The 11,836-nt window shown below is 39.9% G+C and overlaps 1 protein-coding gene across 1 annotated transcript in view; it reads right to left on the bottom strand.

Annotated features, from left to right (window-relative positions):
- Positions 1-6,796: 6,796 nt before the first annotated feature.
- The window catches only part of LOC108793732, a 16,080-nt gene continuing 11,040 nt past the window's right edge, over positions 6,797-11,836 (bottom strand). Inside the window, exons 3-4 of the mRNA XM_018564759.1 lie at positions 8,126-8,440; positions 6,797-6,924 (exon numbers count right to left, since the gene is read on the bottom strand). Coding sequence (XP_018420261.1) covers positions 6,797-6,924; positions 8,126-8,440 — 443 coding nt within the window. The remainder of the gene's footprint in view (positions 6,925-8,125; positions 8,441-11,836) is intronic.

Raw genomic sequence — 11,836 nt, 5'->3', positions numbered from 1 at the left:
ATAGGTAAAGATGGGGTCATGGTATTCTGTAAACCATAAGCTTAGTTTGACAACTTCATCATTGTCTGCCCATCAACAAGACAGACTATAATATACAGCCTTCAGGGTCACCAATAAGTGAACCGAAACTATCAAATACGTGTTATTAACACACAATAAAAGTGCTTATAATCTTTAGTGAATAATCTGCTACCATATCCTGGTGGTAGCCAGTGAGAGCGCTGCACACTCATTTACATACATTTTTGACCCCAGTGTCCCTAGCGCAGCAGCTTTATGTATTTATTTATTTATAAATACACAGATGTAGATATATATATATATATATTATGTGTATAGGCCAATGTAGTTGGATCTGTATGCGCGTTATAATTAATCGAAATTAATCGATTAAAAAAAATTGCGATTAATCGAACACGAACATTTTAATCATTACCAGCCCTAATATACATATACATATATCCTAATCCATAAGCGCGGATTTTACATATTTCATATAATATGCAGCCCCCTACTCATACCACACCTATGAGAACAGCTTACATGATGCCTTTTGTGTATTGTACAATAATTGGATACTCTAGCAACAGTTTCTGGTTTCCAATAACGGATGCAGTTTAAATGTTTAAACTTTTTTTTTTGTTTTTATTCGCTTTGTTTGGTGTTCTTTTGTCACATAAAATAATGAAAAGGTGCCTTTTTTCATTTCGCCATGCTGTTTACCAAAAACTTTGTTTTAGTGTCATTTTTAAACAAGCAGATTATAGAATTTATAGAATAAACTGTATACATAATTATTTTAATTTTTCATCTTTTTATCTATAGATTCCAAAAAGGTATACAAATTTTACAACGCTTTACAATTTTGCCAAAAGAAGGCCTAGTTTGTGACCAAAAAAAATATCTATGAATTACTTTCTTATCTTCAGTAATCACAAGGTTTTAGCTGCCCAAAAAGGCCCGTAGTGGAAGTGTAAAAATCGCTTAAGGTCATCAGGGGTATACAGGTGTGAGAGCTAAAGTGCTGCAATATACAATTTTAGAAAGGTGACATGAATTTAAAATGCTCACCTGGGTAAAGTCAGGAGGGATCTCTGCAATTTTAGCACTGCAGTCCACAGGGTTTCCATAGGTGATATGCAGAAGGGAAAACATTAACAACAAGCGAGAGAGAGTGACAGTCCCCATATCTGTGTTACAATGAAAATGTGACCACATGCTATCATAATATATCTGAAGTCCTAGGACACAACATTGTGAAACCACTGCCTACACATTGTCCTTCCTTTGCTCATAATGCTGACAGACCAGCAGTCCAAAGGGGTGATAGCTTTCAATGTGTACAGATCAAATATTGGCAAAGCTGTCCTGGACAAGAATAAATAACTTGTTTTACAAATATTTCTCAAATATTTTGTAAAGAGGAAGAAATATTCCCAGAAAGTACGTATCTGCTCATACACGGGGAAATAATGAGCAGGTGGAAAGCAACAAGTTAGCCAATTAGATCTAAAAATGTTAAAAGCAGACCTTATAGGGAGACTAAACTCAGGAGTTAAATCTTAAAAATACATTCAAGTACCGTAACTATTAACAACAATGCATTGTGACATAAGTAAAGGTAAAGTCATCGAGGGGCGATATATTTCCCCTCGCTTTCTATCCTATGTACAGGATTAGCAGTACCCAGATCAGGTTTTTGGGCTGACTTTGGGTCTGAATAATTTAGCTCAAGTTTTGTGTCTCACCTGCATTGTAAATTGCTTAATGATTTATTATCCAGGTGAGATAAAAGGAAAAGGCTGAAGCATGATGTTGCTCTGGCCTGGGACTCAGACAGCATTCTGAGAGAGCTACAAGGTGGATGGTTGTGATTAAAAGGTTGCTGAAAGTACTATTGTTTTGTTTTGTGAGGTGACTGAGATAAGCTCACCCCTGGTAGAGAGGAAACCTGTCTGTTTAGTCAGAGCCTGGATGGCAAGGATTTATTTTCTGTTTTATTTTTGTTTTTTTTTGCAACTATCTGGCGACAGGTAAGTCGCCAGGATCGCTTCTGTTGTAAAGCCGACAGTCGGCTCTACAAGTTTAAACAGACTCCCGGCGGCAAAAGTCACCGGGAGTCTGTTTAAACAGCCCCGATGCTGGCGACGTACACTGTACGTCGTCAGTCACGAAGGGGTTAAATAAAAACTGACTGTTAGTCAGATTAAAAAAAGTACTTTGCTGCCTGGACTACCTTTTTCCCAGGCAAGGTGATCCCCATTTGAGCTATACCCCACAGTATCTTATTTGTGTATGACTCGGCTGTAGATCCTCAAATCAACTCTGAATTGGTGCTGACACTGTCCTTCCTTCTGGAGGGGGGCTACTTTTGTTCTCCATGGTCCCCGTGTGTTGTAAAGTAGCCACCGCTCCATGCTCACTCCCGGGATGGACTGCAATCTCACCTTTAGTTGATTGATTTGTATTAAAATTATCACCTATCACAGGAGCGAGCTTGGAGCAGCATATATAGTGGACAGTGTCTGTTACTGGAAATGCATAAACATCTTATGAACATGTACATATTAGAAAGGCATTGTCATCAAGACTCTGACATTTACATAATGGTATCTTGTATATTAATTAACAATAAACACTAGTTGTAAGGCAAAGATGGCAGCCGCACATGCGCTCAAGCCTACTGTATGTTATGTGTGGCTGGAAAGCATGCCTTTCATGCGCGCGCAACTGAAAGTGTGCGGAAAGACACACACACGTCCGGTACACAGGAAGTGATGCCTCATCTTTATGGACTAGCCTATATAAACAAGCCTGCCTTTGCTACAGTGCTGATGGTCTTCAGCTAGTCCCCTTGTGGACCTGTTACCCTGTTGGATTACCTGTTACCTTGTTCTTGACCCAGATCGCCTTGACTCTTCCTGCTTGCTGTCTGCTGTCAGAGCACATTGAAAACCAGACAAGCATAAGGTGCTAGTTAAAAAATATTTATTAAGAAAAATGTCAACAGGAGCAAGCAAAAATCATAAACAGGAACATGCCAAGGTCAGGAGCCGGAGTGGATAGTAGTATAAGCCAGGTCAGGAACACGGAGATCAGCGTTGTCAGGAACAAGCCAGGAGCAGGAATCAGAGGAGAACGTCAGCCGGGATCGGGCCATACACTGAATCAGAATGCACTAGCAGGTAAAACCACGCAGGGGCTAGGTCAGACTGGACTGAGCAGTTTAAATAGTGAGTGGGATGACATCATCACTCAGAGGCAGGTAACTCCCATCTGGCTCTCTCAGATGATGCTCCCTGTTTGGCCATAAAAGGGAGCCTGGCAGTAGTGAGCAACGTTACACAGTCTGCTCAGACAAAGGAGGAATCACAAGTGGGTGGAATGGCAGCCAAGCCAGGATGCTGCAAACCAGTTAAGTCAGGATGGAATCCTGACACCTGTCCTCTAACCTTGGCCTGTTTATTGGACTTTCCTTTGCCTGTCGTTTCCTTACCTCATTGCCCGGCCGATTCTGACCTTAGCTTCCTCGACCACACTTCGGCTTCACGATTCTGCCTCTACGCTGCCCGCCCAGTTTGAGCTTTGGCCTTGTTGACAATTCTACTTCTGGACATCCCCTGCACGGTGCCCAGTGCTGTCTGGCACTAGTGCTTCTCGCTGTCCTCCCATGCTTTGTCTCCACCTCCAGAGGGTGCAGGACAAGAGACGCAAGAGAATCCTCCTCGTCCACCGGAGTTCTACCAGGTACGTGATACTAGTCAACAATCACCACTTACGACTGGTACATGCAAGGGGTATTTATTAGAAGTGAACTGGCCAAATGGGTATGATTTTAGGACAGGGGGATCAATCTTAAGAAATTGTGGACTCTTTTAAGCCACAGAGATACAAAGGATGCCCTCCCATTGATGCTCCGAAATGTTGCCCAAATCCCGTTCCCAACTATGTTTACTCAACTATGTTGGGGAAACTTAGCAAAGTACAGTATTTAGTAAGTAACTGTGAATATAGGTACAAGACCAGTCCACCAATGTTAGATGCCTGAACCAGGCCATCACAAACAAGGGTAGGGCAAGGGCCAGTCCACATACGTAGCATTTTTTCCTGAGCTTGCTGGCATGAAAATAGTTGAAAATATAGAGTATTAGTAAGTTTGAACTCTGTAAGTTTTGTAAATGATTTTAGAACTGCACCCTTATACAGAGTGGCTACTGTAGTAACCATGCCCCCCTCACACACACACACACACACACACACACACACACACACTCCCATTGCGGGAATGTGCAAAGCTTATACAACTCAGAGATTCTTTATGCTGTATATCTGGAAAAAATGCCTGACCATCTAGCAAACGTTTTACAACTTTCCACCTCTTCTCCTAAGATACAAAGTAGGAGGCTCTGGGACAGGCAAGATGGGCTAGTGCCGTGGTCTTGCGAAGAAAGCTCCGTAACCACTGACGTGAGCAGTAGTGGCATAACAAGCAGTACAAGAAGGCCCACTTAGGGACTGGTCTGAAGGCTAACCCTTTTGGAAGTGCTTCCCATGCTAAAGGAATCGTCCTGGAAAAAGTTGGTGTTGAGGCTAAGCAGCCAAACTCAGCCATCAGGAAGTGCGTCAGAGTGCAATTGATCAATAATGGCAAGAAGATTACAGCTTAGGAAGCCAGGCTGCCTAGCAACAAGTGAAGTCAGTTTCCTAGCCAATCAGGAAGCTGGGAGGTGGGCCGTAACCCTCTGCCTGGCTACCTTATTGGAAAGGAAGCCGGCTCCATGCTCCCTCGGCACTTCCAGTCAGTGGGAGATCTCCCCCTGATCAGAAGTTCCGGTATCGGAGGTAAGTATCGGAGCATTTGGGTGAGTATGAGTACTCGCCCAAATACTCAGTTCCGGCACCGATACTGATAACTGCATAACTGTAGAGACGCCTAAAGAAAGTATGAATATAATGCCAAACGTTCAGAGCATGATTACTGTATGAGTAATTTAGAATGATGTCATAGAAAAATTCAGAGATAAACAGAAGGGAGAGAGAGAGAAAGATATGAAGAAAGAGGAGGAAGAGAGACCTCTAGAGCCTCTAGGCATCTCTAGAGGTCTTCTATAACTGTAGAGACGCCTACAAATAGTATATGGATATAATGCCAAATGTTCAGAGCATGATTGCTGAATATATAAATTAGACATGTGCGATTCTTTTCGTTACGGATCGAAATTCGTACGAATTTCCTGAAATTCGTAAATTAGGAAGCATCCGAAATCCGAATTGCAGTTTCTGAATGTATCCGAAATACGAAATTCTGTTAATGAATTTCGGATCCGAATTTCGTTGAAACGGGAACTAATATTACTCCTGTGACTGAGGTTGAACAACATGACAAGATTTTATTTTTTTTATCCGAAATACGAAATTCCGTTAACTGATTTTCGTTCCGTTACGAACATTCGTTATGATGAAGTTAAAAAGCAAAAATACCTTTGTTAATATTGGTTATATTGGGAAATATTTTTTCCGAAATACGAAATTCGGATCCAAAATCCGTTAACGGAATTTCGTATTTCGGATAAAAAAAATGACTGTTTGGTTGACCAATCAGAGGTTTTCTCTTCTGCTGCTGAGGGTTGCATTACTTAAAGGCAGGAAATACGAAATTCCGTTAACTGATTTTCATTCCGTTACTTTTGTGTTAATATTGGAGTCGATGGTAGTTTTTTTTTTTAATCCAAAATATGAAATTCCGTTGACGAATTTTGGATCCGAATCCGAATTCCGTTACCATTGACTCCAATATTAAGAAAGGTATTTTTTTTATAACTTCATCATAACGAATGTTTATAAAGTTACGAAAATGTGACGAAACTAACGAAAATTCGTATTTCGTACGAATACGAAATAACGGATATTCCGAAATGAAACAATTTTTTTGACGGCGCACAAGTCTAATATAAATCAGAATGCTGTAATAGAAAAAAGTCAGAAGGAAAAGAGAGAAGAGAGAGGGAGAGAGAGAGAGAGAGAGAGACAGAAATAAAGAGAGGTAGAAGGGAGAGAGAGGAGAAAGAGAGAGAGAGGAGAGCAAAAGGAAAGAGAAAAGAAAGGAGAGAGAAGACAAAAAGTGAGTCATTTCATAGCAGACAGAGGAGAAAGAGAAGAGCGATGTGAGAGATAGGTGAGAGAAGAGAGAGAAGGAAAAGAAAGATCAGAAAGAAGAGAGAGAGATTATCTATATGTTCCTTGCAGAACCAAAACACTTACATAATAGAATTATTATCTTAACAAGAGAGTAATACTGGAAAACTGGATTGTAGGGGTTCAATACAAAAAGAGAGTAATTTAGTCAAATAATGTATCAGTTTTCTATGTTGAGTACATTTCAAGACTCAGGTCTGTTACAGGTGAGACTCCTGGAAACCAGGGACAATTGACAGACATAGCTTACTGGTATCTGTTACTAAAGGTATAGTAAGTAAGGTAAAGGTTAGTCTTAATCCATGACCTGATTGGTCGTTGTCCATTTTTGCCCACCCATAGCAGCCATGTTGCCCTAAGCCATGTATTTTTTGCCATGTTTACTTCTTCGGTCAGCTCCAGTATCTTAATATCCATCAGGAAATGATCCTGGAGCTTTTTCGAGTTGAGGCTTAAGGTAAGCAGGGTTGTGTTTGAGGAAGTTGTGACGAGTTGGTGGGTGAATGTAGGTGTGGCAAGATTAGCTTCCCAATCTCATTCCTACAAGGATACTCAGATACACAGAACCAATATTCCAACAAAGGATAGATATGTTTCAGCTTCACAACATAGAAATCTTATAGGAACTTCTGATAGCTATAATAAGAAGGATGATCAGGATGATGAGAGCGATCACACGTAAAATTTCCATTGTCAGTAACAGCGCCCCCTTTTCACAGTGGCACGGATCTGTAAGCAAAACACAGGTGGATATGTTACTGGATTACTCTTCCATTTTTGGCAGCTTAAATGATAATCCCACATTTGTTTCTTCATAAATTACCATAAGGGTGTCCGTCCATACAGGTGGTTAGGTGTATTTGGAATTTTAAAGTGTATACCCAAAAACAAAATAAACGAAAGCTTGAATCCAAGATAATTATACAGTTGCAATACATACTGGGGGGAAATTATCAAAACTGGAGCAGACAGAAACTGGACCAGCTGTGCATGGCAACCAATCAGCTTCTCTCTTTCATTTTCAAATCTTAACTGAACAAACTGAAGAGAGAAGCTGATTGGTTGCCATGCACAGCTGCTCCAGATTTTGTCTGCTCCAGTTTTGATAGATCCTCCCAATGTATTTAAGAGCTGTTTTAACTGGCACAGGATTTGTACAGTGGTACCTCGGTTCACGAACGCTTCTGTTCGCGAACAGGAAGTTCGTCAAAATTTTGCCTCCGTTCACGAACAATGCTTCGGGTGACGAACACGACAGCGGCCCTGTTCGGCGCTCTGAAACATAATTGTGGCTTCCTGTACTCGAGATCGTGGTCGCAGACAGGGCCGTGGACACTTACTGTGGAGCTTTTTTGTATGCTTTGTAGCACAGGACTGTACATTACTGTATTCAATCCAGCATGGCTCCCAAGAAAGTGCAGAGCAAGCGTGGTGGGAAAAATAATGTGCGGAGTGTTAATGAAGGTAACAAGAATGTGCAAAACATTAATGAAGGTGACAAGAATGTGCAGAGCATTAATGAAGGTGACAAGAATGTGCGGAGTGTTAATGAAGGTGACAAGAATGTGCAGAGCAAGAATGGTGGTAAAAAGAAACTTGTGGTTACATTTTTTTTTTCATATGGTTCAGAACGGATTAACCTGATTTACATTGAACCCTATGAGAAAATGTGATTCGGTTCGCGACCAGAATCGTGGAACCAATTAAGTTTGTGAACCGAGGTTCCACTGTCCATCCAGTCCTGTTTTTGTGTTTAGATAGTGGTTTGTATCAGTTACTCCTGCTCTGTTCCTCAATTCAACGAGTAAGACCTTCAGTAACATTAACTGTTGTTAACTAATGCTGAATTTGTATTTTTTCACAGTTTTGGGTTATTAGGGACACATTTCAGTTACATCTCTAGAATAGAACTTCCTAATTTAATAAATACCTGCAGAACAAGATGTCTTGGTCACCTCCAGTCTTGTTCCATTCCCTCTGACCAATTTCCCCTCCACTGTCTCCGCCAGGCAGCAGTATATTCCAGAGTCAAACTCGGTCAGATTTGATATGGTAATCACTCGGTTTAAAGACTCGTAGGTAACTCTGCTTTCTTTCCCGACAAGCCGTCTCTCCTCACAGCCCAGAGTCCAGAACACTGAGAAGGAAGAGGACAGGGAGGAGACTTTGCATTCGATGGTCACAGAACTTTCTTTTTCAGCAATGATGAAAGGCGGTTGCTCCACGATGGTATGAACGTCAATTCCTGTTTTGAAAATAGCGCAATTCACAGCATAAGACAAAATTTGTTGTCTGTGCTATGGCACAGCAAAGAGGAATTATAAAGGTATCATTTATCCCATAGAAAGCAATGTGGTTGACTTTTATGCTGTCCGACATACAACAATTTTGTTGGAAATGCAACAGAATCTACGGACATGTACTGATTGTATTACTGACTGCAATATGTCTTTTGAGCTGTAGATGGCACTATAGTGCAATGTTAGTCTCTCTATATGCATGCTTATCTATGATACACAGGAAGTTCTTCTATATATATTTTTCCTGCACAATGTTGTATTTCTATATACATACATGTAATGTCCTCCTAAGCAAGTAAACTTAATTCAGCATTCCTCAAGACCTCAGTGCTTCATCTAAACACATAACCAACACATTTTAGGACAATTGTAACCACCTTCAATGGCAAAAATTATCTAATGGATTAAGGTGACCTACGATCAACAATTTGGATTGTTCCACAGTCTAGGTAGAAACTGTAAAAAATTGTATGCCAATGCTGAAATACAGTGTTAAAGTGCAAATAAATCCTAAAATTATTTTCTATGTGTTTAGCATTATGTGCCACTTTTGTTTTTAGTCTTGGAAAGAGTGTAAAGGGATCAGAACACCTGTCACCTGTCTCTGTCTACATTTGGGTGATTCACACAATCTCTATTTGTCCTGGTGATGTTATCTCTATTGCAGGTCCCATTGGCTTTTCGCTGTGCACATCAAATGTGCTTCTAATAAAAATTTCAGCTTAACCCCTTCATGACTGAGCTTGTTTTTATTTTCTGTTCGTAAATGACTGACACACTTTTGACATTTTTGCTGTGTGATTATTTCACGTCAGTAATATACTTTCTTACAAAGTGCACCCTCACATATTATATATTGTTTTTTAGAGGACAGATAGGGCTACATATTTATATCACATATGTGTGTCTAACGCCTCACTTAGGACAAATAAAATATAAAAAAAGAGGAAAAAACATAAAAAAAACACTTTTTTCCCAGTTTTGATTTGTAGTATTTTTTTACAAAACCAGCACAGCTAAAAAAAAATGCAATAAATACATTCATTTATTTGTCCCTTATTTTTTTTTTTTTACACTGTTCACAATTTTAATTTTTACACTTTTTACTATTTTTTTAAACCTAAAAATGTTATTTTATTTATTTAATTATATCAAGCAGCCATTGTGAATTAATCTCACTATTACTGCTTGATAAATGAATAAATTTTTGGTTATTATCAGGCTGCTTCAAACTTCAGAACAGCCGATAATAAGTTAGTGACACTGATCCTGCAGCAGTTCAGGATTCAGCTGTCACTAGTTTTCTGATTGTTACAACAACCATCAGAAAACTGAAACATTCTTCTTTCAGGAATAGATACATTATAGGAATAGACACATTATGTATCTATTCCTGAAAGTAAAAAAAAAAAAAAAGCCAGTATAGCTTGAGAGAGATATCTCTAGATCTATACGAGCTGTCAGAATGCGGGCAAAAGCTCTTTGACTCTCAGACACCCGATATTAAGGTATCAGGTGTCTGAAAAAGGTTAACCCTTTCATTAATGGATGCCTCTAAACTGAGGGATACATTAATGAATGGTAACCGCTGATTCTCAGCGGTTACCAGCCTTCTAGTGCAGCAAATAACTCGTCACGTACAGTGTACGTGAATAGTCATTTGGTCCCTTTGTGGCGGGACGTACAGTGTACGTCTCCCGTCACGAAGGGGTTAAAGTAATATTAAACTCTCAAACTTTTTTTAATAATGAATCCAGAACAAACAAATATACCGTACATTTCCCAGCAAAGTATTTCTTTACATTTTTGCACAAACAATTACAGTCATCATATCTCGAAACATTTGGTTCCAAATCTCTCAGCTTGGCTTCCCTGAACTTCCTGTCCAGTACAAGAACATAAGGGACAGAGCAGTCTCCAGCAACTGTCCATCTATTAGCTTGCAGAGAAAGGAGCAGGGAGTGACTTTGCTATGTCTGTGTGTTTGTGGGTGCAGGTACAGAGTTCCACCAGCACACCAGAGAAATGTGTCTAAATAAATGTCTTTATTGAAGTATGGACATAATGTCGCAAGGATGCCCACATTTTAGGGTCACTTCATCAGCCTCACTATGAGGCAATAAGAGACGTTTATTTGGACACATTTCTTCGGTGTGCTGGTGACATCATGTATCTGCATTAATTTGAGAGGCGCCATCCACAGCCATTTCATCACCCATCCTCAAGGGGTAGTCTGGTCAGGATTGCAGAGGGATACCTACTGTGTGCACCCTAAAACAGGATATCAGTGCCAGTGCTCCGGGGACCAGTTGATTCTGCAGGAAACAAGAACTTTTAAACATCAAGGAGCAGCATCCATTGTAAGAGATTTCCTCATCATTTGAAATAGCCTAAAAACCTTTTGACTTTCATATCGCTTTAACATCCTCCTTAGCATATGTTGCCATCTTCACCTGGCGCAGAGGATAAAACAAATATTTTAGCAACACTGCCTCTATGCAAAGTTTTCGCAAGGCATTGTTGAACAATGCTCTAATGCTGAGAAAAAGATCCTCCAAAGTCCACCTGGAAATCTACACTTTTGGGGGTGTCGATCTCTTGGGTCATCCCACTGTTGTCACTGGTTCCCCCTGTTGATGTCAACATGGCTCCAGGCAGTAGAAAAATGGAGGTCAGCAGGAGAAACCACTGAAAGCTGTAGGAGACCAACACGCCTGGACATTTGAAGGACCATTTCTAAGGCTCAGAACAGTGTTCAGCAGCCTGGGCAGTGGGAAAGGTGAATATTTACCCTGTTGCTTTAGAGCACATGTGTCAAACTCAAGGCCCAGGGGCCGAATCTGGCCCACCAGGCAATTTCCTAGACTTCTACTTTCAGATCTAGGTATTAAGTTATTACTAAAACCAGCGATAAAGCAATTATGATAAAGATTAGATACATTTATATAGTCTTACAGGCCCTTTGAGGGCAACCATAATGTTGATGCAGCCCACGATTAAATTGAGTTTGACACCCCTAATCATTTACATAGCAACATTTAAATCTATAGAGTGAATGCCAGTGAACAGCTGGTTAATGCGGAGATATCCAGGTTGATGGGTATACCTGAACATTAACTTTTTTTTACATTTTTTACAAAAGTCACAGCAGTTCATTTACATGTTTTTTTATTTTATCTCAAGATAATTGTTTTAATCCAAATGTATAACCTTATTCAAATTCAAGTTTTTCATACAATCTTATTCAATGCAAGTTTTCTATAATTTGTTCATGCAAAGTTTTACATTGTACAAGAAAATATTATAATATAATATAATATAATATAACATAATATGTGGCT

This window comes from Nanorana parkeri, unplaced genomic scaffold (assembly GCF_000935625.1).
Source record: "Nanorana parkeri isolate BGI_ZX_2015 unplaced genomic scaffold, ASM93562v1 scaffold779, whole genome shotgun sequence".
Classification (NCBI taxonomy): domain Eukaryota; kingdom Metazoa; phylum Chordata; class Amphibia; order Anura; family Dicroglossidae; genus Nanorana; species Nanorana parkeri.
The sequence above is the reverse complement of the archived record's forward strand: the minus strand, read 5'-3'. Positions and strand labels throughout refer to the sequence as shown.